Source organism: Orbicella franksi, chromosome 10 (genome assembly GCF_964199315.1).
Source record: "Orbicella franksi chromosome 10, jaOrbFran1.1, whole genome shotgun sequence".
In the NCBI taxonomy this organism is placed as follows: Eukaryota; Metazoa; Cnidaria; class Anthozoa; order Scleractinia; family Merulinidae; genus Orbicella; species Orbicella franksi.
In genome coordinates this window covers 28,415,552-28,441,870 of record NC_138154.1, presented here as the reverse complement: position 1 = coordinate 28,441,870, position 26,319 = coordinate 28,415,552, and the positions used below count along the sequence as shown (strand labels likewise).

The following is a 26,319-nucleotide window of genomic DNA, read 5'->3' as shown; positions in this document are numbered from 1 at the left end:
TCATCGTAATTTTGCTGATTATTTCTGCTTTATTCACATATTTTCAGCTTAGCTTTTCATACGTTCTCAAACATTTATCAATCTTAAACATATTTAAAAACTATTGAGTTATTGTTTGAGTTCAATGTACGCTTTCACGCGAAAGTGCGGCGGAAGTACAATTTCTCATGTTTACTGACTGTGCAAAACACGCATCGGCGGGCGCTCTCATTCATCGACAACGGAGAATTTACTGGATTTTTACACGAATAAATCTGAGCAGTATCTACGGACGTAAAGTTATTAAGCCTTGATGAAACATCAAGCGTTGCTTACAATTCAAGCGAAACGCAAAGTAGCAATTATTTTGTTTTGCTTTTCGGTCGCGATAGACTGACAAATTCCTCGCAAGCGTGTGGCAAGAGGAGATAGGAAAATATGAAGTCCTGAAGCTCTGCTATATCTAAATATATCCAGCTAGTTTTTTGCTGTGTAATGGAAAAGCTGTTAACCTTCAACATATGTGAAATTTAAAGTGGAGTAATGTACAGCTCGTGTAAAAGAAGCATCCGTCGGAACACAACTTGGTCAGCGATATATGGTCACTCAAACTGGAGCAGCTTACGACGAAAATGCTTAAGCAAAATTCCAACAGACGTCAACGCGTTGAGTTGTGGGCCAAAAAAATGAAAAATTTCGGGAATTTCGGACGCCATTCCCCTCGCGCGACATCCGCAAAAATCCTCGCAGCATGTACGCGCGTGTGCCGCAGGCGATGGCGCAATTTGTTCTAAAAATAGAATTATTGTGCCACATCATGGGGACAACCCCAATACTAGAAATGGCGCGCGATTACGGTCTCCGTCCCCGATTATGGCTCCTGGTCGAACTCAACATTTCCCGTTAGAGGTACTTTTGACGCCTCTGGGGCATAATCAATCAGATGGCAGCATTTAGATAACGTAATTAAAATGGACCAATCAGAACGCAGGATTTGCGCACTATTCTCGACAACATGTTGAAAACCGAGCGCTATTCGATAGCCCGATCCTCTGGCGCAAAAAAATGGGGCCCCACAGATACCACATGGAAAGGAAACATTTTCTACGAATCAAATATAAACTCGTTTCCAATAGCGCTCGTTTTTCAAAGTGGCGTCGAGAATGGAATGTGTAAATCCTGCCTCCTGATTAATCCTTTTTAATCACGTGATCTAAATGCTGCTATCTGATTGGTTATGTCCCAGAGGCGCCCCCAGTACTACTCCCGTCACTTCTCAGACCTTGGCGTTTTTTCCGTTCCCCTAGCGTTTTTCTTGACTTGTGGTAACGTTTATTCTGCCCTCCAAACTAGTCATTATGTTATTACTACAACAAATCGCGAGTCCATTTACAGCTCTTCTAAGTAAAAGAATTGTTGAGGTAATGTATCAAACGTAAGAGACCGTGTTTTACCGCATTGCCATGGAACACTGAGAAAAGGGTTAAAAACACGATCGAATCTAAAACTAACCAGTGCAAACTGAGATGATTTCCTTGCTTAATAATGATTGAGAAACGGGGTCACTCACAAGTTACCTATAGGACGCAACATTTTAAATCAAATTGACAATAAAAACATGAACAACACACCAAACGTACGCCAAGTTTGAAACATCTGCGTCTTTTTATAACTTTATTCAGTTCAGCAGAAGAATCTGAGTACAAAAACAACAAGAACAAATCGATAAAAAAAACCCAACAATATAACGATATTTCATGTGTCGTATTAACAGACATTTGTGGTTCTCTAAGGTAGACCTGTCAACGACCTTTTACCACAAATGATATCCTAAAATTTCCTGTCCTCTGTACATTACTTAATGTATTAGATTATCACAAGTGAGGACGATTACAATTTTCGATTACAGTATCTTGTTCACTTTCTATCATTTTTAACGCCATTTGTATTTCCTGTATTTATTCAGTACACAACTGAAACAAATGATTTGATTCACGGAGATTACTTTCAGTATAACTAAGGTAAAGTAGCAAAATAAAACTAATTGATCATCGCTTTCGTTGGACTTTGGTTTTCTTGACCGTGTTTGAGAAATTTTCCTTAAAAAGTTTGTCAAAGTATTTCTCCAGATTCTTGCCAGCCTGTCCGACATCTGAGGTACTCTAAAAGAGGAAAAGTAATTCAAGACTTTCTGTTAATTGTTATCACGGTTTAAAGCTTGTTATTAAACTCCTCATCAATCAAATCACGTGATAAACGTACCAGATTGTATTTGTCGCTGTTTGTAAACACCAGTCGCACATCTGACACAAAGCTATCCACATCCGGGTACTGTAAAGTCTTGAGCTTTTCCTTAATGGTGCCCAGGTCCATGGGGGTTGCTATGAGTTCCGAATAGTCTGGAACCTGCAAAGTTACATCACAAGAATGCAAAATGAGAATGAGCAGCGATTAGGTCTGACGGAGAAAAAAACACATTCTATTTCAATGGCTTGGCAAATCAAACGGCTAGAAAAGCGATATAGACCTCATCAAGAGAAAAATAACCACAAAACCTACCTCGCGCAAATTCACAGCTTGTGTAAATGGCCAGCTATCTTCATGAAGAAGGAGATCCCGTACAATTTGTTCACAGGTACCCATCTAGACGAACAGCAAACACGGACAACGTTTTAATTAAAAGTTAACAATCTTGTATGAACGAAGCATGTTCTTATTGTTCATCTCCAAGCCTAATTGGAGACACCACAAAGATATAAAGAATGTGAAATTTTTATCACGAAAATGAAATTTTTCAATAAAGTAAACTCTTCAGGGACCGCCCTTTGCTGTTTCTGCGTTTTAAACCCTTTCAGTATATTATTTCTCCATATTAACTGCGATGCACTACCTTAATATCATTTCTGAGGATTTATGGGTACGTCAAAACAATATCGTCTAGGTATAAATCCTGTTAATTCTTGTTAATCTGCCTGTGTGACATTTGTGGAAAGAAAGAGGAAAACAGTAGAACTTACCTCTACATTAACACGTCGCCGTTTGGTTTCTTCATGTAAAACTTCAGTCTTTCCGGTGTTCCTGGCTTGCTTTTGCCCGTCTTTGGTTGCAGAACTGGAAAACATAAAAAGGAACAAATGAATCTACTGAAAGAACCTGTAGAAATGTCACTGCTTGGAAAACAACGCGATTAATGAAGTACGTCAACAACGTCCTTGTTTATATTCTCCAGTTGTAGTCATCCGTGTTCCTATTCGGTCTATTGGGGTCTCTTCCTGAAATATTTAGGGCGCTTAAGCAAACCACGACGACGACGGAAAATTGGTTCTCTTTGCACCCTGGACATAAAATTAATGTCTGAATTCAATACCTGTTTCTAAGTTCACCCTTCTTTCCTTTTTCTTCCCCATCGTTTCCTTTGCTATTGCTTTTCATTGTGTTATCAGCTTTCCCATCTCCATTAATCTTGTTTCCTCGCCGTGCTTGAGTCTTCCTCGTCGCTGTAACTTTGTTTGTTTTATTAGCTGCATGTGACGTGTTTCTCAGTGCTTGCCTCTTAGAAGTATCATGTCCGCTCTCCTCAGACTCTTCTAATGAGCTTGAAGTACTCCTACTGCGCGAGGTATCTTCGTCACCGTCTTTGGATTCTTCGGGAGAGCTCGGGATCTCTCGCTGATTTCTCGTTGATTTACGAGCGGGTCTTTGCGACGATTTAGAACGACTGCCAGTCTTACGTAAGGAAGATTGGCGGTTCTCCTTTCCTGACTCTTCTTCATCGTCGACGTCTTCATCCTCAGAATCATCTGTCAATAACAAGAGTAATCATTAGGATGAGAAAGAAGAGGAACAGGAGGAACCGACCATTGTACTTTTTACTGATTCCCTCCTCTCGACCAAAACAGACAATCCTAATTTCCTCAGGCCAAGGTTAAAAGTCGAACTTTACATGAGACGAACTAAACCGAGCGAATTAAGTACATGATGACGTTTGACTCAACTGCGTTCGTCCGACTGAATAATAAGATGGACCAACACGTTCTATCCGTCTGAAGTAGAGGATCTAAATTCGAATTAAGTTCGACGTTTGACCAACGAACGAGCTTTACCCGTTCGGATCGAATGCAATTTAGTTCGTCTCATGTGAAGTTCCATGTTTGACCTGAACCTTATGTAACATACTACTTATCTCTCAGCAGTTTTCAGCACGATCGATTCTACAGCACGTTGAATTCGTTTAACATGGGATCGGACTATTTTCCTCTTCTGTTTTCCTTCAATTTTGGTTTAAAAACCCCGAAAGTATAGATATAATTAAACGCAATTTCGATTAACTGCGTTAGCATTTGAACAAGCCAATGAGGTCAGAATTTCATTGTCACCAGAGAGACGGCTGACGACAAAAAAATACACACATTCAAATTTGAAATGATAATAAAAAACACACAAAACCCGATTGCCGATTACTAAAAAATGTGTCGTGCTTGTTAGAAGGCAGATGAAATGCTTAAAGTTAATTATTAACTCTAAAAAGTTGATTAAGGTACATTACACGTCTTTGACGCATTCCAAATTCGCGATAATGGTTAATTCACCATTATCAGCTTCAAGTTTATGTCACTAACAAGTTAGTGAGCGAAGGTCGTAAACTATTAAACTAACCCAAGATTTGAGGCCTGTTTCTGAAAGATCCATGCCCACTGTTCCTTGATGTGTTCGTACATCGCTTATTTGTGTCATCCTCCTCCTCCTCCTCACTGGAAATTTTCTGTCGGCGGGCTCGTCCACTGGACTTTCCATAAAACGATTTGGCGTTAGACTTGCCTCTCTTCTTTTCTTCGTTTTCATCATCTGAATCGTGTTGACATATCCTCTGTAGCCTACTTGAGGTTCTGCCATTTTTCACCACCTTGCCTGTACGCTGTGTGGTTTTTGATTTCATTTTACCGTCAACGCTTTCATCATCAGACATGTCTTCAATACACGCACGCGCATTCCTTCTCCTGTCACGTGCGCTCTTACCATCGACGATTTCTATTGGTTGACGACTCTGACGAGTTCGCTTTGACACCGTCTCGCTACCAGACTCCTCCGAGCTTCGAGAGTGGGGACGCTTGAGTTTGTTACTTTTTGAAGAACGCTCGTCCCTCCTGCCAGGCTCTTTGACTTTGTTTTTGGCTTGTTTCGACCTTTTCATCTGGCCACCTAAGGTCGATTAACCATTAAATGGATTAATATAATGAAAATAAGATGACTTTGTAGCTCCTAGAATGGACAGCAACTCCAGTCACAGGATGAGTTGTGCTGTTTATGTCGATATTTTGTAAACGTAAACTACGAATTAAGGAATGTGGGAAATTCAACATGACATTTCATTCTACCTTGCTGATTCTTTTTCTGCTTTTTGTTCTTTGGCTGGCGACACTGCCAACAGCTCCAGGCTCCCCTGAAAAAAGAACATTTCATTGTTTGTGACAGCTCAGCATCGTGAGATCATTAAAGCAACCGTGATGGAGAGAAACTAAAGAAGAGCAACATAGACAAAGTCAAGTTTTGCGAGCAAGTTTAAATACCTAACAACCCATGCTCCCTCAACAAAAATTCTTTTGAAATCGTTTTCCGATCATTGCACTAAAGATTGTCGTCAGACATTCCCGCGAGTAAAATCAGTGGAGCGCACGTCAACCGAGCGTAATACAGTTTAACACTTGATGAATACGTGCAGTCACTCCTGCAGAAAAATGAGTTTTCTGGAAAACACGTGATGTGCGCATGAATAATACGTGATACAAGCGAGAGTTTTTACCGAGGTATGTGCCTGAGAGGGGGCTGGTGACAGTCTTTGTGGAACACCAGAGGACATGAGTCACAGCAGATCAAGTCGCCTTCTTCTCCACACGTGTGACAATAGTCTTCATGTTCATCAGATTCATCCTCTGAACTTTCATCAGAATCATCAATACTGGCTTCACTTGGCTGGTGAATAAACTCAACGGGTAGATATTTGTTCATCTTACATCGAAAAACCTTAGAAAAGATGGACTAACAACTGACTGTCAGAATGACTGTCTGACTGACTCTCTGAATGACCGACACTGACTGTCTGACCGACTGACTGACTGACTGAATAACTGACTGACACTGACTGTCTGACCGACTGACTGTCTGAATAACTGACTGATTGACTGACTGTCTGAATAACTGTCTGTATGACTGACTGGCTGACTGACTCTCTGAATGACCGACACTGACTGTCTGACCGACTGACTGACTGACTGACTGTCTGAATAACTGACTGACACTGACTGACTGACCGACTGACTGTCTGAATAACTGACTGAATAACTGACTGATTGACTGACTGTCTGAATGACTGTCTGTATGACTGACTGACTGACTGACTATCTCGCCAACTGACCAACGGACTGAATGTCTAACTGTCTGACTAACTGACTTTCTGACTAATTGACTGACTGTCTAACTGACGGCCTCCCTGTTGATGAAATAAGTAAGGTCAATTTAAATTCCACGTCTTTATCAACGCCACAGCTGTCATAAGGCTTTTACAGAGCTTGCAAAACACAATGTAATCCTAAAAGCATACACATGATTAGCACTTTTAAATTAAAACTGGGTCAGTAACAGTTATCAAATACCTCTTCTTCATCCTCTACTTCACTTCCACTTTCCTCTTTGTAATTTTTGGCACTTGTTCGGCTACTCTGCCTTTCACTCGGCTAAAACAGAACCAGAACAAAATTGACAATTACAATATTGTACAGGCCTTTATGTCCACACTTGCTGAGGTTTTCGTTAACTATATTTGTCTGTCGATACACATCAGACGTGGAAGATATTTTACAATGCAACTAGTAGGTAACTTCTCTTAAAGATAAACTACAACAGATTTGTGATCTGAAATAGGTCCATTCTGTTAAAAGATGGATTACCTAAACAGAAAAAAGACAAGTAAAAGAAGGCACCACGTAAAATTCGGCCTCTTGTAGTTTAATCGTATCTCTGACAAAATTCTCCACCATGAATCAGTGCACGATCACGTGGTTGTCCAATGCCTTCGCCATTCGCGCGTCAATTACCTCCGATTTTGAAATTACTCGCCCAATTACTCCCTGAATTGTACTCCACTCGGTCCAGTTACCAATATTTAAGCTTATTATACAGAGCTAAGAAAGTGTTTCTGCAGTTGCCACTGTTGAACAAGGTGTTCACAGGGCACCCACTCCCCGTGATGTCAACAGGTACCTCTCTCCGCTTGTAGTGGCTTACCGCGAAACATTACCTTACAAGCAGGACAGCTCCAGTGCCCCTCAGGCACTTCAGATAACGCTGGACGTAGACACTGAAGATGATAACCTAAATTACAGTCATCGCACAATATCAGAGTGGTACCAATTCCCTTGAGGCGACAAATCTTGCAGCGCTGTAATATGAAACAAGCCAAATGGAATTAATAACGGTAAAGTTCCAAATCTAATACACTGGCTCAGGGATAGATAACCCTATCTATTGAATAATTCAGCTATCCAGTTGTTCTAACACACACACCGCATTTTCTGCAGATAAATCCCAGATAACGGTAGAATCCAAAATTTCAAGTAGCAGATGAAGCCTAGACACAGTTGTGGCTTGTTTCACTGCATCCAACCAGCGCTGTTTCGCTTCTTCCGAACCTTTCTTGTCTTTGCTAAACAAACCTTGATGGAATTGAGGCAGTACAGCGGGCAGCAACTTCTCAAGCTGTGATGCCTGAATAAAAACGAGATCTCTTGGTCTCATAAACGGTTATATTAAGTTATAATTTTAGTAACTCGCCTAGAATGTCTTTGCTAAAGGCGACCTTCCAAGGACTATTATCTGAATTTGTGAAATAAAATCGTTGTTTGTCTATAAAACCAAGAGATAAAACTTGATAAACCTAAAACAAAATGTGAACTGGGTTGTGGGAATTTCCTTACGCTTGGCACTGGTTACATGATTTCCCTTGCTCGACACTGCGGCATGTTTTATTTTTGTGCTTACCAGAAGCTGCATGTTTTCTGGCCTAACTTGGAACTACTGCATGGTACGTAATGGCCCCTGGATAGTGTTTTGTGCATTGAATGAAGTTTAATACAGATCTACCTGGTGCACAGTAAAAACAGTACAAGGTATGTAAATGTTTAAGGCTTACCAAATCACTGATAGTTGAACCTTGATCTACAGTATGTTGATATTCTTCCAGGCCTTCATGAAGCACAGCTAAGTTTCCACAAACAAGTCTTTCAGCAGTGTCCTTCAATTCCTGTTACAATGACAGGAAGATCGACAACAAAACATGTGAGAAACGTTGTACATAAACAAAGGCAGTATGGAAATGTGTCGCACAGAAATATCAATGGCAGATTGCTCGTAGCTTTCTACCCAGTTGTTTACAAGACAAATATTTATAAACCTCTTTAATAGAGCTAAAAACTCCCTCTTCATCAGTTTCGGGCTTTGTAGGTTTCCTGGACACGTTTCTGTTGAACAATAATATTAAGACTTAGGTTTAGAAAGATCACTCACAGAACGAAGTTATTATTATGAATGCCAGGGTTTCGAGTTAAATATTACAGATCTCTCAAGCAGAGAAAACAATAAGCAAACGAAGACTGCGGTTTGTTTTCTTGGTCGTAAGTTATACAAACCTTCTATTAATAGCAGCAGTAATAGCTTTCAGTTTTTCTTTAAGAGATTTCTTCAGAGCACTCTCACGTATGCCTTGATGTGATAAATGGTCAATCAACGTCTGTACTTCTTCTACGGTGCTGTAACATAACCACTCATATGAAATGTCAGGAAACCTGTTAGAAAAGAGGAAATTTGTCATGAAAGAAGGCTTCACCATTTTACCACCTAGAACTTGGGAAAGTGAAAAACGTGACATGAAAGTACTGCTCAACAGCTGTGATTTAAGGTTTAAAGAGCTCACGTTTGACTTTCATCAACAAATTTACCACTACGTTGAATAGAAAAATAAACATTACCCAGAAAAGTTCTGGGTAACTTGCATGGCACAACTACAACAGTACCAAATGAATGAACTACTCGATAGCTTTCATTTGAATGGCCACACACCAGTGTTTCATTTAACTGTACAGACATAGAACCACCTACAGCATACCAAACAGTACCACAAGAAAGTACTACGCAATAGCTTTTAATTGAATGGTCACCCACCAAGGTTTCATCAACAGACTTAAAAGTTAGAACCACCTTGCACAGCATAATAAACAGTACCACATGAAAGTACTGCTCAATAGCTTTCATTTGAAAAGTCAAACACTAAGGTTTTTTCAGAGATTGAAACGTCCATGTATAGCAAAATTACATGTAATCGTATATGAAATTAGCGCTAAGCAATCCCTCAATAGAAGGCTGGACCAGCACTGGCTAAAAAGAACACTTTGGCCAGACCACACCCTACCCCCAGTCTCCGCGCTCATTGACTTTTGCAAAGGAGTCCATCTTGTTTTCAACTTCTGTTGTTTCTCCAACCATTTCTATGTCAGTGTCACCTTCGACGTCTCCACTTTCTCTTGAAGGCTCCTCAGCAGTTTTAGAAAGATTGTGTAAGTTCCACCAGCCTTGCTCTACAAACACTCCTGCCGCTGCTCCATTGAACAGCCAGTAACGGGCATGATTACGATCACATCCAATGGGATTCAGTCTTAGAGTGCACTGACACTGAGCCATGTTAATCTGCAAAGAAATAAGGAATACTCGTATCATGGAACAATTTGGTATGACATGTCATTGTTTACAGAACTCAACGTTGACCATATTTTGACCGGCACTGTTTTCCTAAATTTTGAAATTTCCTAAAAACCATCGGGCAGAATAGTGCGACATATGCAAATATCAATGAGCTGTTACGGCGGGCCATTCAAATCGGCAACGCTCAATGAAATCGGCACAATAAGAGAGAAAATGGGCGAATTTGGCCAAGGCCACTGACTTCAATCGCGATTTATTGATTTCGCAGTAACTAGCGCGAGGTTTTCTAAGATAATAGGGCGGATTTTTGTAGTTCCAGGGTTGATCTTTAATTTTATCAAAAAACTAACTGAAAAGAACGGAAATAAGTTCCAGACTTTTAACATAGAAAGTTGTACTTATTTCGGTGTTTCTAGTATGGGAAACGACCCTCATTAAATTTAAAAGTTCATTTTCTCACAAAGCACGCAACAATCTTCCGATAATAGATCGGATTAGATCGCATTTATCGATTTTTCCCTGAGATTCGAGCGAAAGAAGTTCCAGACTTCTACGTTTTTAAGTCCGAGGTTCAAAATTCGAGCGTGTTATGGAGATTCAGGGGATTCAGGTCATTGTCTTTCCAAAGATAAAAGTTGCTATGAAAAAAACAATGCGGAGGAAACTATTGACGAAATGTAGTCATCTGTAAGTAGAGGCTATTGACTTGCAAATGTGAGCTGAAAAAGTAGGAAATGTGTAGACGCGCGAATTTTAAATAAAGCACGATTTCAGTTACCAGTGTTCGCGAACTCACTGAGAGGTCCGTAAAAATGATCGATGCGAGGGTAAAGGATTTCGACCAGGAGCCGGAGCTCTTTTCAGAGCTCACAGAACCCCTGGTTCAGCCTTTACTCGTACATATGGTCCTGCCATTTGCTAACCGGAACGATCCTAAATTCTACTTGCAAATCAACGGGAATGTTTTGCGGAAGTGCAAAAAGTTGGATGGGAATTTAAAGAAACTGTTCGCGGTCCTTCAAGCGAACTTACGGCCGAATGGATATAGGCTCGAGGAGTCTGCCTACGATCGTGTCAGTAATTTGCTGAACACGAAAACTAGAACTTTCGTAAACAAGATAAAAGCCGAGGATAATGGAGAGAAAGACAAAGAAAAGTTTAGACATCAGTAAATTGCACATACATGAGCAACTTAACGCTTTCTCTTCGTTTCTCAAAATTAAAATGAAAGAACCTGAGCGTGATCCAAGGACGAGCTATGTTTTTATTTCGAAAGAAAATCAAGCGAGTGCGTTCAAAGAAGGGCGCGTCTTTTTACAGTTTAATAGAAATCCGCCGACCACGCTATTATTTTATAGTTTGAAAGAAACTCAAGCGAGCACGGTCCAAGATTTTCATGACCTTCACCTATCTTTAAAGCAGCAATAAGAAAAGCATTCAGTTTAGCGAAACCAAGGAAAGCATTTGTTACGCATCAACCAACCTTTGCAAACTCAATGATTTTGAGAAACAAAATTAAAGCGATAACAATAGCGCCCGCCGTTCATTGTTTGTCTGTCCCGCCTACTCTAGCATAATGAGTTGTGTAATATTCCCTGTGGAGCATAGCATGCGTCTTAGCAACCAATGAATTAAGTTCTGTTTGATCGTTCATGAATAATAACGCGAAATATAACAGATCTAGAATCTCTTGAACTGCAAGTAGAAATGTCCCGAGAACAATAGCCATTCTGTCTTGCTGTAACTTATAAGTTCAGTGTCAGTTGTTGTGTTCTTATTAAATGTGAACTCATAATGTAATTACCACGTCATATAATGTCATAATGGCATGCTACTGACCTGAAAAAAAAAAAAAAACCTTTTTGGACCTTCTATGCACTCACAAGCCTGGGATGCGGAACAGAAGGAATTCTCCCAGGTTCCCCCACCCCTCCAAAATGCCCAGTCAATTTGTCATAGTAAGGGAAATTATAAGCCGTGGCATCTAACATATTGAGAGCAACTTACTTTCCACTGTTCCTCTTCTTCTTTCTCTAGTCTGAAAAATAGAGAGTGTTAGTTGACATTAAGTGTAGGCATCAGACATTTTTTTTCTGTATCAGCATCATAGTTTGGTGTTAAGGTTAAAGTTTTCATGCCACCAGTTCCTTTTCTTTTGGTAACTCTTTCTTTGGTGACTCTCTTGGCCTGTTTTTGGAGTTTGTGGCAAGTTTCGTCAATTATTATTTTGTTTTCGTTTTCCTGCATTTTTTTATGTCGTTTACAATAAGTTACTGTACGTTCATTCCTTTACTTACAATTTCTTTGTTTTCATTACCGTGTTCAGTCTTGGAATAAATTTGGTGTCTGGTGATTTTCACCAATTGACTGCCCATACTCTAAGATAATAAACTAAATAACACTGAAATTTTAAATTTACGTGTACCCATATTTATGAGGAACTTCACCACAGAAGCAAACTTCAGTGTCCATAGCAATGGGAGGCGCGGTGGCCTCATGGTTAGTGCGCTCGTCTCCGGATTGAGCGGTCCGGGTTCGAGCCCTGGTCGGGGACATTGTGTTGTGTTCTTGGGCAAGACACTTTACTCCCACAGTGCCTCTCTCCACCCAGGTATATAAATGGGTACCGGCGAACTTAATGCTGGGGGTAACCCTGCGATGGACTAGCATCCCATTCAGGGGGGAGTAGAAATACTTCTAGTCGCTGCATGCTACAGAAACCGGGATAAGCTCCGGCCTGGTGGGCCACTTGGCTCGTATGCAGACTTTACCTTTACCATAGCAATGTGATAGCAGTACAGTGGAACCCGGTTAACACGGTCACCAATGGGCCATGAACATTTTTGGCCGTGTTAACGGGGTAGGGTCAAATTTCATGATTGGTGTGAATTGACTGAAGGATTGTACAGGTTGATATTTAAGGGGTGGCCACATTAATGGGGTTTTCTTGTTTAAAAAAAAGTGTATGGGCGTTTCGCCGGGACCAAAAGTGGCCGTAATAACGAGATGACCGTTCCACTGTACTGAGTGAGGAAATGTATTCCACTTCTATGATGACTGCAAGTATATTATATTTCTCAATTGCTGACCTTTCCTTCTCTTCTCTCAGTTTCTTTTCATCTTTGCCTGCCATATCTTCTCTTCGTTTTCTCAAAGTCTTAACAACTTCAGACACTTCTTTATTCTGCTCCTTCGCTGGGATCTCTATTTTAGCGTTTGCTATTTTCTTTTCCACATTCTTGTTGGACGTCTCTGTTCCTGAGAGGAGGCTGACTTTTTCTACATTGCCACATTCCGGCCCAGTTTCTACACAAACACAAATACACACTCTATTAGCAAATCTCACATTTTTATGTGAATATTGTATGACTCTTTCGGTGGACAACTTAAAACTCTGTTGACTTCCCAGTTCGTCTCCTAAAAATGCAATTTTAATCTTGAAACTCAACATAATTTAACTAGCTTTCAAAACTTCCAAATAGCTCTTCCCATAGCCTACACTTACAGAAGGATGAAGTCACAAATTGGGTATCTCTATGAAAGCTACATAATTTATATTCTTGCTCAGTGTGGAATACAGTGAAAGGTGGCACTGACAAGCCTTTTGCGAACAACATTCGACGTGGAACGCCCGTACACTTGGTCATTTGCAAGGTCGTGCGCATTCCATCGTTCCTAGCGCACACTAAATTTTTCCTTTTGATATTCAGATATGCTGATATAATTGCGTAATTTTTAGCTTTTTGAACCAAATTTTCTACCTGGGTGGCACCTTGCATGGGTCGTTTGGTCTCGTTCGTGCTTGTCCCTTTGGGTAGCATACCTTTTCTTTCGTTTATTATTCTTTTTTCCCTATGTATATAAGATAACTGAAACCCAATAAAGCCTTTATTAAAAAAAGGACCTTCTCTCATGCTCTTATACCTGGTGATTGTGCAAATCATTAATTAAACAACCAAACAATAATAAGATTCTAGAAAACTACCTTTCTTGTTTAGTTCATCCATCTTTAGTTGCTGAAAGGAACAAGAAATAATTTGAGTGTGAAATGAAAAATTAACACTGCTTTAACACACCTTTATTGTTCATAAAATTTCAGCCATCCCTGTGGTTTATCAGCTTAATAAAACATAGACATAAAAAAAATAAACTAAAGGACATTTCCTTGATGTGCAACCGAATCCTCATAGCTAATATTACAAGAAATCATGGTTGCCACCGACATCACTTTCAAAATTCCCTGACTTTTCCCTGACTTTTCTCTGATAAAAATACAATTTCCCGACCAAACAAATATAAAACGACAGATATAGTAGAGGCTTCTAGTGTGAACTTACAGCTGTCCTTTCTCCTCGTTCATTAAGATTAAAACGTTTTCAACAAATGTTCCTTCGTCATTAAGGACAAATATCGTTGAGATCACAGCCTTCCATGGTATTAAATCAGATGTGTTAAATTATGTCAATTTTCCTTGACGTTTCTTCAAAATGTCAATTTTCCCTGACTCAAAATAAAATTTCCCAAGTTTTCCCTGACCTTGAAGAATGTTTTTTCCCCGACCATTTTCTGACTTGTGGAATATATATGACTCTCGGAAAGATGAATCCATCTTTAAAACATCATGGGATTAATGGTAAAATAACCGCATCTACCTTTTTATTTGCTTCATCTTCCTTCTGTTTTAACAGTTCTTCTTTCTCTTTCTTCTGTCTCTCTTTCTCTTCTCTTATTTTATCATTCTTTTCTTTCTGCTTGGCTTTCTTTTGTTTTCTTAAGAGAGTAAGAATTACATATAAATTGATCATTTACATCAAGTAGTTTTGAGCCTCAATCAACACCCAATGGGATTTTGACATCTGTTACCCATGACCTTAGTTTAAGACTGCACTTGGGTCTACTAGTCTGTCAGGCCTATAATAATCTCCAGTTTTGTAGCACAAAGTGACTACAAGTATTTGTACTGCCCTAGATGGTGCTAGTCCATTGCAGGGTTACCCTCAGCATTAAGTTTGCTGGCAACCCTTTATATACCTGGATGGACAAACACATTGAAAGAGTAAAGTGTGCTGTGCAAGAATGCAAAAGAATGCCCCCAGTGAGTGCTTAAACCCCAATTGCTCAATCTGGAGTGCCGAGCACTGACTTTAGACCAATTTTACACTTATTGAGTCATAGTCTTAGCTTCGACCACAAAAAAACACTTGCGCAAAGGGACACTAAATGTGATTCTGTCACCGGTGGAAACCAGTCTCAAACACAACTGTACCTCAACTCTGTGGCCTCAGTGAGTTGACTTCCAATGTAGTCATCCATGGCATCTGATGATAAAACCTCATGACACAGGGTCACCAGGATCTACATTAAACAGGGAACCAAGGAAATAAGGATCAAGATTGAAATATGTTGGTAAAGTGAATAGCCACTAATAAATAATTTGTATGTGAATACAGACATGATATTTAACTATTTTATACAGATAAACTTAAACCAATAATAAGAAGAATGTCAATTCAAATCATAAACACATATGTATGCCTTGTAACCATCATACATTAAAAAAATGATCACCAAACTGAAATTGATCTGGACTTATAAGGAAATTCTCCCCACTACTACTATCAGAAATCCCTGAGGTCAGTAAGGAGAAGTTTTACATTGATCAAGGCCTTAAAGGATTAGCTAAAAAATAGAAACAACACCTTTGTCTTTTCCTCAGGAGTGAGATTGTAAAAATCTTCATGTTGAAGTGATTCCAGTATTCCCTGGAGCTGTTTATCATCTTCATAACTTGTTAGTATCTTGAATTTTGAGTTTAAGTAAAGTCGGGAGACCTCTGATGCCGACTGTTGTGTCAATGGCATTACAGCTAGTTGCATGCCTAGCTCTTGACCCTAGAAAATACAAAACATCAAAGTCAAAAAGATTATTTAAAAAAAATCCTGTCTGATAGCTTGAGGCAGGTGGATTTTTCAGTAGGGCTAGCGGATTCTGTCCGTCACTTGCCCAATAAGGAAGTGATGTTTCTTGGGAACATCTTGGAAGAAATTCAATAGGCCATATATTCACAGCTTTAGACTGGAACTATCTTGCAACGGAGGCTCATGCGAGGGAATATCATTAAAAACAGATTAATGCCATTTGCCTCACTGCATTAGCCTAAGTTGCAAGTTAGTTCCAGTCCAATGCCAAGAATACAAAATTAAGGCCTATTGCAGAAATATTTCAAGATGACCTTTTTGGAGGCTTGTGAGAACCAGTTTTGGGCTAGAACATCAAAGTGAAATTTTCCCAAAGGGTAAGCCTGAAAATTGCTTTTCTTTCCACTCCCTCACATCTATAAGCTTTATAATCAATAATTCAATGGTTTAATAAAGTAGAACTAGAAAAGAAATACAAAAAGAAAAGTTTTGGAAACTGCATCTAGAGGGAAGAGACTCAAACCGGATGAAGGATTCCAAAGATCTGTTCAATTATTCATTCCAAACTTACCTTAGTTGACCTGTCTTGCAGTAGAATCTGAAGAAAGATGAACAAGATTCTGGACAACAGAGGAAAGCCCTCATTACCAGCAACCAAGGCCTGCGATAAATTATCTACAAGAAAAAGCATACAGGATGAAAGTTTTTTAGCAAAAAGTACGACATAATAAGAGGACAAAAATCATCTAGATAAAATATACGAAATACAAAAAAAAAGTGACTTAAACAATATCATGACTTTAAGCTCCTGTTAAACTCATCAACAATAGATGAGCTTGGGGAAGGTGCCTGGAGAGATAGTGGAGCCTTGAGCACAAGAGCGGAGTGCGTAGGGTAACCATGACAACCCTGTGAGCGGCAAACACCAGGCACCGTCACACTGCAAAAAACAGTGGAACCATGATACCTACCTCATACTTACCAGATAGGGAGGGAGGGCAGGGAGCAAAGTCACCAAGCACAGTCGAAAAGGCAAGAATGCACGTGAGAATGAGCTGACCTCAAAAGTCAAGCTGTAAAACCATGCGACCCCCCTTAAACCCCAACCACTGCATATGTCCACAACAGGGGAGGCCGCTGACCAGCATTGTTTTGCGTTTAACTTAGCTTAAATTGCATTTAACCACATTAATACATGACATAGTGGCATTCCACCACTTACCTATTGAGATATGCAGAGTTTCCCTTGGAACAAGAAGGTCACGGAAGGTGTATACAAAGTCTGCTATCATGGCTACTTCACCAAATATTTCAGCTGTTATTCCACTTGGCATATTCACAGGTTTAGCAAGTGGAAGAGGCTTGGAGTTCAAGACCTTGTTATCTTCAAGTTTCTGCCAATAGGTCTATTTTGCGACAGACAGTGGAACATTATGTGAAACTCAAATTCAAGCACAGATACATGTTATATTGCAATGTTGCTCTAGAGGGTGACCTGGCAGGTTGTGCAAAGCTATTTTGAAGGGGTGTTGTTGGCATGAAGTGTTGTTATGTATTAAGCTTATGCAATGTATATCTTTTGCAGTAGGTTTAGAATAAAAGGAAATGTTACTTACAAATCTTGTTACTTGAGTTTGATTCTATCTCATCAATATCAAACAATTGTAACTTGCTTACCTTGTTTAAAATTCCATTTTCTTTATTAAACTGCCTAAAACTGTAAAGGAAACAGAAAGAAGCAAAATAATTACGGGCTTATGGTTTAGGTTTTTCCTTAATGACAGTGACATAAGTCAGAGCTCGGAAAAAACTTGAATTCCAGCTTTCCCTTGGTATAAGTAGCTCTCAAAACCACAGTTATAGTTAACAAACAACTTCCTGATCCCTTTCCCATTAAGCAAGTGAGAATGAAAAGCTACTTCTCCAGAGGGAACATCTACTTGTCCCGGACAACAGAGTAACACTTTTTTAAGCCCTGTAAATGCACCAAACTCACCTCTGCAATCTTTCTTTGTCCACATTACTCTTCTCAGCGACAAGAGCTTGGTTTACACAATTGGTATGAAGATTAAGACAGCTTGAAGAAGACACTTGTGCAGTTTTCAATGTCAAAGCATTCATCAATTGATTAGGTTTATCCTTGGGAATGGCAGCACTAAACCTACGTTAACAACCCAAGCACGATGATTAATTTTTCCTTCACTGTATAAGGCTTATTAAACTTCATACTAACCAAGCACAAGGCCTGTACTGGGGGAATACATGTATGTCCTAAGATCTCTCCTTCTGAGATAATCCATGTTTTGGCAACCATAACTATGGTAAAAGTAATGCTCAATTCTCTGTTGGACTGATGATAGTGATGCTCTGTGGCACAAAGTTGAACAGTATCGTTACTCAAAAATCTGCTTGAGCCACCAGTTAGTTCAATATTCATTTACGAAACTTACATTTCAGACAGGGTTTTCTGTTTCTTGGCTTTCATCTTTGGTGACAATGGTAAAACTGTGTCTTGATCATCTGGTTTCTTCGTGAGGTCTAATAACGTCATTTGCTTCATTTTACTGCTTGATTGTTTTGGTTTAACTACAAGCTTTAGAAATGAAAGAAAAAAAAAGAAATAAACCTATAGCCTGAAGCTGAAAACACAAAGTTTTTTTTTCTATCAGAAACAAAATTGGCAAAAAAGCTTTAGAAATCAACAATTGATTCCGGCAGTGTTTGGCAACAAAAGTTAAATATTTTGCCAATATAGTGGTTAAGACTCAAAGATGGTAGAAGTTACCTGACAGTGTCTCATTTTAGAGGTGGAAAACTTGTTCATGACATGGCTAGCTTTGCATTGAGAGCAAGCTAGATGAAACAAATTTTGTTAATGGCTCCCCATTCAAGATGGGGCTATCTTGACCAAACACGATTGCATGCCATATTCCGCCAGTAATATGAATTGGTCTTTTTCACATCATCCGTTTCTGACCAAGGCTGTTTGCTCAAGATGGCTAGAAGTTGGCCTTGTGATCTCATTATGGATTATACGATTACCTGTCCTGCCTCTTGGTCCATAAACACACATTAGTATTACACACAAGCAACAGAACTGAAAATCTTTGCTACAGGTTCACTTTTCAAATCATTACCAAGGTTGGAATAAAATATTATTAAATGCTTTATATTTACCTTGTGAGGAGAAGATTCAAAATCCTTGTCAGAATCACTATCAACATTCACTAATTCTCCTTTTCGCACCAAAACTTCTGGTTTTGGAATCTTGGTCTTTTTTGATCCAGTTCCTTTCATACGCTCCTTTTCCTTAACAACGTCAAATGTTGCTGATTTCGACATATCAAGCTTTTTAGAAACAGTTCCTTCTTTCATGTTCTTCTTATTAGAGTCCTCTGTGCCTCCTAATGTCTTCTGGGCCTTCCCACTCTTTGGAGACATTTTAAGCTTTTTACCAGAGTTTATCTTAGGACTCTTGCAACTTGTAATGACTGCATCATTTGTATCATCTTCAATGACCACAGTTTTCTTGGTCTTGTTGCCTCCATTGTTAACACCAGATGTTTTACAAGCAGGGCTTCTGCTGATGCCCCCTCCGTAAGGAGACTTGACAGGAGTTAACACCAATCTACATTTTACAGGAGTGCCACGAAGCTGACCTGATGGTGTCTTGTCATCATCTTTCTCAGAACTAGAACAAATGTTGACAGTGTCCTTCTTTGCAGGGGTGAATTTGTTCAGAGACTTGTCAGATAACTTAGACAGACTCACAGTAGCATTGTTGTTGTCAGTGCTTTTTGTAAATGAGTCCAGTTTTCTCTGTGATAGGTTTGTTTTGTTCACTCCTGGTTTCCCATGTCCTGCACTTTGATCCAGGGCTTTCTTCTTTGGCTTCTCACTACTTTTGTTGCCTTTTGTGGAGTTCTTGGATGAAGGAGTAGTTGTCTGAAAAATTTAAAGGGCACAAAAGAGTTCAACATACAGAAATTGTGCTCAGTGTAACAGTTTGAATGATCTGGGTCAAGTTGTACAAAAAATGAAAAACACTATCCACTATATAAATCACCATTAAGACTGCTGACACTCAATCAATGGATAGCAGAGCCTCATTTAGTGGAAAAATTTGAAATGTCTCTGATCATTGTATTTTCAGTCCTCCCCAAATGTAACTGATTTTAGTAAAGAGGTACTACGTCTTTCCCTTATTTGAACATATCAGTGAGGTAACATGGTGCACCAGTGGCTATTTGGATCTTTTTACTAAATGTACGTCTGTTTTAAAGTTTACCACCAATGTAATACAATGTACCTTGCTTAAGACTAATGAAAAATCATTCAGCTTGTCAAAAAGGGAATACTTCTTTGCAACATCAGTCTGAAAATTAAGAAAAATTGTACTAAGAAGGGTAGCCATTAACAGGTTTAGAGAGATCAGATCATGTGTACTAAAGGCATCCACAGTCAGGTGTCGATCAATACCCTCGATTGACGCCCAATCAACACTCAATCTACATCTTGGTCAACACTCAATCGACATCTTGGTCAAGACTGAAGCGATATCTCCATCGATACTCGGTCAACACTCAATCGACATCTTGGTCGACAGTCAACTAATTTCACAGACACACCATCGAGTGTTGATGAATGCATATGAGTTGATCAACACCCTGCCAACTATCAACCAACTGTCGGTCGAGTGTCAATCCAGATATCAGTCGAGTGTCAATCTAATGTTGACCGAGTATTGATGGAGATCTCGACGGAGTGTCAATTGAGGGTCAAATGATCGACACTCGACCACGGATGCCTTTAGAACTCATGATCCAAGAGATCTAAGTAGTTGTAAGTAACCACTGCTGCTGAAACTTACGAGTGTTAGCCCTTCATCAGGACTAACACTCAAAAATGTCAGCTTCACAAACTCGCTACGGTGGTGAATCTACCTTTATCAACTCCAAGTAGATATCATAATTAACTAAGCATAACAGACTCAATGTACCTACTCTGCAACATTATAAGAAGCTTTCAGTCTGCATAGGTTACTCCTCTGTAGTGAGTTACTGATGAATTAGCTGTTAATCACTCTAGAGATCCCCATGGGAAACAATGTCATGAATAACTTACAAAGCTATTAGAGATGTAATCTAAATTAAGACTGTACAGTTAGGGTCATACATGTCTGCTTAAAACTGGACTGGATGTAGCTTACCTTTAATAAAGTGGAATCCTATTGTATCTATACACACCCACTTAACATGGACACCTGGCCGCAGTTGTTCGGAAGGTGGATAACACTATCTACCAGATAAATCACTAGCCAGTGTTAATAAAAGAAACCACGCTATCTGCTGGATAGCGTTTTTCACCACTTGAACAACCCTGGCCTGCTTATTATGGACAGCTTCACTTGTTTCAACAAAAAGCTCAGAAATATACTTTCTATAATCATCAAGTCTGTGATATTTAGGACAGTCATTGACAATATAAATCAAAGTCTACACTATTACCTTGACTATCCAAGGGCTGTTATCATTTCTCCAGGGGTTTTCCGTGTTGGCCCTTATGAAGCAACTCACCGTCTCCTCTGATGGCATCTTCTTAAGGCGTCTGAAATAAACAAGAAAAAATCAGTCAGTGTATTAAAACAGATGTCAGACTGTGGCCTGCACACTGGGGGTAAAATACAGACTGCAGACCAGGGATAAAATGCAGACAGTGGTCTTTTTAAGTGTATATTGTAATTTTTTCCCATTATTTGGTGCTAACCTTAAACAGGGTTATTCAGGCTAATCAGAGTTGACGTCTGCACTCCTGTCAGCCTAAATATCGCTCTTGTTAGCTTGAATATCACTCAGGTTAGCCTGACTAATGCTCAGGTCTGAATTAGGTCTCAATGATGGAAGTGGTAACGTGATTCAGTTAAAACGTCTATAGTCTGCAGCCTGCATTTTACCTTCAGTCTGCATTTTACACTGAACAAAGAAAAAATACTCCCAGATAACTTCAGACATTTTTTGACCATGATACATACGAATGAATCTAATCAAATTTTAACTGCAACATGAATGGTAGTATTCTTATACTAGCTTCTTTGAGTGTTTCCAAATTAGCATGTTAGTAGCAGTAATCAGATGAATGCTGATGCAGCTTAGAATTTACACTATGAATGATATTTGAAAATTCTCTCAAAGACAATATTTCAGGAAATTAAACTCATTTATTATCTGACTGAGAAAAAGTGTGAAAGCATATAATTTTTTATGTATCTTAGTAATTACTAAGCTCAGAAGGACTATACCAGGAGAATATCAGACCAATGTCTTGATAGTACAGACTGTACAAAAAGACCAAGGGCCAGTATTTCTCCCAGCACAGTCTCAGACAATCTTGTAATAAGTTAACAACTAATTGTATAAAAATAATTTTATTATGCAATTTCATAATGAAATAAGCGGATAAAAATTCCACAGTCACAGACCGGAAAGACTTCAAGAGCAGAATTCTGATCATGGACTGGAAAAACTACAAGTCAGAGCACAACTCTGATTGAGATCTGACTTAATAAGCTTTTACTTATCTAACTTGGTTCAGGTTGTATAATAAAAAAATAATATCTTACTTTATATCTCCAGATGGAACATCCTTCAAGCAATCTTGCACACTGTCACACTCAATGTCATATCTTACATCAGTCTTCTAAAAGCATATTCAGTACAAGTGAATGTTTAATACAAACGGTATGCAAGTGGGTAGGTGGTGTCTGTGGGACATTTGGGATGGGAGATACAAGATATATCCCCTTGCACAAAAAGTTAGGTGCCTGCATGCTTGGATCTGTACTTGCGTCCAGTGTTGCTTGGTTTTGGTTCTGGTCTGGCATAACATGTGACTTTTACACTATTGGTTCTCCCTTATCTTCAGCGATATTTTTTAACCTGGGTTACCATGGGGACAGGAGGTATGCCCAGTTGTCCTCAAAAGCTAACAGTTTATGTTAGTTCTACTTCAGACTGGATTCAATTGCTCATGTCAACCTTGGGTTCTACTATCTCTAAATATAATGGACTGACTGCTTGACTGATTGATTGATTGTGTAATTGATTGATTGATTGATTGATTGATTGATTGATTGATTGATTGATTGATTGATTTGGTTAATTGATTGATACATTGATGATCTACCTTGGACAGTATACAAGGACTGTATAATGGTCCAGCAAAAATGTGTGTGCGAGTCCTTAGGTCCTTAGGTCATTTAGCCTCCTATATTTAACCATTTTTCGTGCTTTGTGTATTATAACTACGACTTGAACAATATCCTAATGGAGGTTTCTTCACTAAAAGCATGATTTCTGTACACTCACATTTCCAGTGATGGCTTGGCCATGAATTCTGGAAATTCTACCCTGATGCCTAAATGATACCAAGGAGAATTTAAAAAAGAAGGAAAAAGGCTGATAAGTTTACATATCTTTGGAATAAGAGATGTTTAATAATTAGCCTGATAAAAAAACAAAGATGTCAAGTAGTCTCATTATTATTTTTACTATCAGTACAACAAAAATACTCTATAAAATTTCTTGCAATATTTCAATCTCATCATGATCTTGTAAGGAAAAGAGTTACATTGTAAAAAGATAATTTATAACCTTGTGACTACTTCTTATAATCAGATTGATACATTGAGTCTATTTTTCATGGGGTCATAGCTCATTCCACTCTTTCAATCAAATTATGGGTATGATAAAAAATGTGGCAGGGGAATGAAAAACAAGAGCGATCTGTATTTATGGCTTATAACTAATCTCAAACAACATGCAAAGGAAGCTGTGTCCAATAGCTCATGGCAAGGGCTCATGGATTTTTCGATCAGGCTTGTGGATTTGGATCATGTTTAATGTAGGTAGTGTCAGCCGATACATTGGCCAAATATTGGCCTTGTATCAGCCAAGTGTCGACTGATGCAGAGCTAATATGTTGGCAGACAGTCAGTCAAGTGGCGGTTAAGTATCAGTTGAGTGTCGGTCTAGTATTGGTCAATACGTCAGCCGATATGTGTCAGTCGTGTAATGGCCAACATATCAACCAATACTTGACTACTACTCAATCGACATTTGACCGATAATCAACCGATACTCAACTGACACTTAACCAACTGTTGACCGATATATTGCTCATGTATCAGCCGATTGTTTACTGATACTCGGCCGATAGTGTCGACTGACACTACCTACAGTAAACATGATCCATGGATTCTATTCTTTGCTTGCCCGACAGGCAAAAAGAAATCAGAGAGAAAGTAAGAAACATTATGGGGGCTAGTGAGAATGACTTTTGGGTTAGTGTGTCATAGTTACAGCTTGCCTAAGTGGCAAACCTTAAAACTGGTTTTCTTTGCATACTAATAAACTGTTTTTTCATAGCTGACCATGACTTACCACTTTCCATTGACACAACACTCCACAGGCTCATTTTCCACATACTCTTTCTCTAGATATTTGTAACACTGTTGTACAAGGGTTTGAAGTGTGCATGTACCTAAGTAAAACAGATGAAAAGAACACAGTCATCTCCATTAGTCTCATGGCCAACATGTAGTTCATCAGTTGGTAGGTAAAGACTTCACAAGCCTAGTGAACCACAGCTACCAGATCAGAGCCTAACCCAGTTTCTGTAACTGATCAGAAGTACAGATAAAAGGTATAGCCACTCCGCCTGGTTGGTTGTTTAAGAGTGAATAATAACTCCAGGGTAGAAAGCGGATTTTTGAGTGTTAATTCCTTACCAAGAGCACAATACAATGGCCCTAGTGAATGCTGCAGCCCATACCACTTGATTTGAAGTCTTACGCATTATTAATTAGGTAAAAGATTAAGTCTGTGTCAGGCCAGTGGCCATACCACTGGAGCTTATCCCAGTTTCTGCAACTAGGAGGGCTTCTACTCCCTCCTGGAAGGGATACTAGTCCATCACAGGGCTATCCCAAGCTCTAACTTTGCCAGTACCCATTTATATACCTGACTGGTGAGAGGTCCTGTGAGAGTAAAATGTCTTGCCCAGGAACACAACCTTATGACCCGGGCCAGGGCTTGAACCCGGACCTCTCAAGCCAGTGTGCTAACCATGTAGTGCCTCCATTAACTATTAGAACACAGAAGAATTATCAGCAGCACAGATGTGTAAACTGTACTTACTGTGATGAACAAGCTGCAAAATTGGTTTTTCTAAATACTTTGGGAAGCTCTCCAGTCTTTTAAGTGCCTGCTCTTCACTTGCAACAGCTTCTCCATATTTCAGGTTTGTTTTTCCAGTCAGCTGACAGCCCCATACTTGGAATCCATAAAGAATGATGCGATTTACGTATTCACTTCATCATGTCAAGGAAAAGTACTTAAATATAAGGTCAGAGAAGAGAATTGAAGCATAACATAACAAATCCAGGAGCAAGAAGTATATTCTTCTCATCGCTCTTTTTGTCCCAGTGAGAATTAAGTTTATAGTTCATGGAGCACCTCTTATCAGCTTAACTCTGAAGGAGCATTGGTTTACCTGCCACCATTTCCAGAGACAGATGTGTGAGATTTTCATTGACTGTTTGTGAACATTGCTAAAGATTCAAAGATGTTTTGACGAATTACAAACATTGCCAAAGATTTCCAAAGATGTTCTGGCAGTTTCTGAATGTTGCCAAAGACCTTGAAAGATTGACGTTGTTAATTTGCACGCATCAGACTCATGCATAATATGCAAGAGCTGGCCAGCATACACTGATCATCACGCAAAGGATGAAAAAGTTATACTAAATTAAATCAATACCATGCTGCTGTGCGGGTCTACAAAATGGATGAATGTTGTATGTAGAAAGAGTCTTGCATCATCTGTTGTTGACCCAAGTTTACTTTTCTTGCTTGGTGTACTTTACTAGCTTGACGTACTTAACTTTTAAACCAGTAAGTGCATCAAGCGAGAAAAATTTGGTGCATCAACAGGCAATGGCTTACTTGACATTCACCCATGAACTCATCTTGTCGATAATCTGACATGGCACAATGTTAACTAAACGACCGGTAACCTTAGTTTGGCATTGGTGAAATCGACAACTCGGACAGCCAACAACACTCGATGTGCATACAGCATGCATGTCCGATGTCTGCAGCCACTTCTTCTTTGAATGTTTGAGACGTAAGCCTTATTCCACTAGTTATTCAACGCAGAATTTTATATGGGCTAAAAAGAACCTATAAAACGAATAAACATTCATCTATTATTCTACAAATCGATAATAAGCCGACAAAACCGACATTGTTCTATCGGTGCGCAGATTTGAAAACACGGTAATTCGAAAACTCACTGCGCAATTCTACACGATTCTCAAGGATACTCATACGACCTAAAGACTTCATTCGTCTCTTTGATGACAAATACTTCTTCCGCAGACCTCAGATCTTTGGGAAGTGGGTTCGGCTTGAAGGACTTCCTTCCCAGAAGCGGCATCTCTCAAGGACTGTTCTCTCTGTCGAGTCCTTTGTTGAGATGAGCGAGATGAGCGGGAAACTTTGAAACCGGCGGGAAAATCAAACGAATTGGCGGTATCGCGGGCTCGACAATTGTAATAGTCGATATGGAGTCGGTGTTCAAAAAATTCTATAATTTTTGTGTTGTAGACAACACG

The 26,319-nt window shown here is 39.3% G+C and overlaps 1 protein-coding gene across 2 annotated transcripts; it reads right to left on the bottom strand.

Annotated features, from left to right (window-relative positions):
- Positions 1-1,622: 1,622 nt before the first annotated feature.
- On the bottom strand, positions 1,623-26,156 carry LOC145501908 (tyrosine-protein kinase BAZ1B-like). Of its 2 annotated transcripts, none has more exons than XM_081481300.1 (34): positions 26,029-26,156; positions 24,842-25,014; positions 24,086-24,185; positions 23,012-23,060; positions 22,267-22,343; positions 21,155-21,254; positions 19,957-20,022; positions 18,825-19,592; positions 18,098-18,240; positions 17,644-17,808; positions 17,325-17,364; positions 16,870-17,053; positions 16,219-16,322; positions 15,429-15,620; positions 14,996-15,084; positions 14,382-14,499; positions 13,715-13,745; positions 12,819-13,035; positions 11,737-11,767; positions 9,440-9,714; positions 8,661-8,816; positions 8,426-8,492; positions 8,165-8,275; positions 7,540-7,740; positions 7,274-7,414; positions 6,630-6,710; positions 5,780-5,949; positions 5,355-5,419; positions 4,636-5,178; positions 3,347-3,779; positions 2,997-3,090; positions 2,539-2,622; positions 2,242-2,385; positions 1,623-2,141 (listed from the first exon to the last, which is right to left on the bottom strand). In XM_081481300.1, the coding sequence occupies exons 1-34, from the start codon at positions 26,139-26,141 to the stop codon at positions 2,028-2,030; spliced, it is 5,439 nt and encodes a 1,812-aa protein (XP_081337426.1). In that variant the 5' UTR covers positions 26,142-26,156; the 3' UTR covers positions 1,623-2,027. The 2 variants fall into 2 exon arrangements, with proteins under 2 accessions (XP_081337426.1, XP_081337427.1); XM_081481301.1 differs by having other exon boundaries at positions 22,267-22,340.
- Between the last annotated feature and the right edge of the window lie 163 nt (positions 26,157-26,319).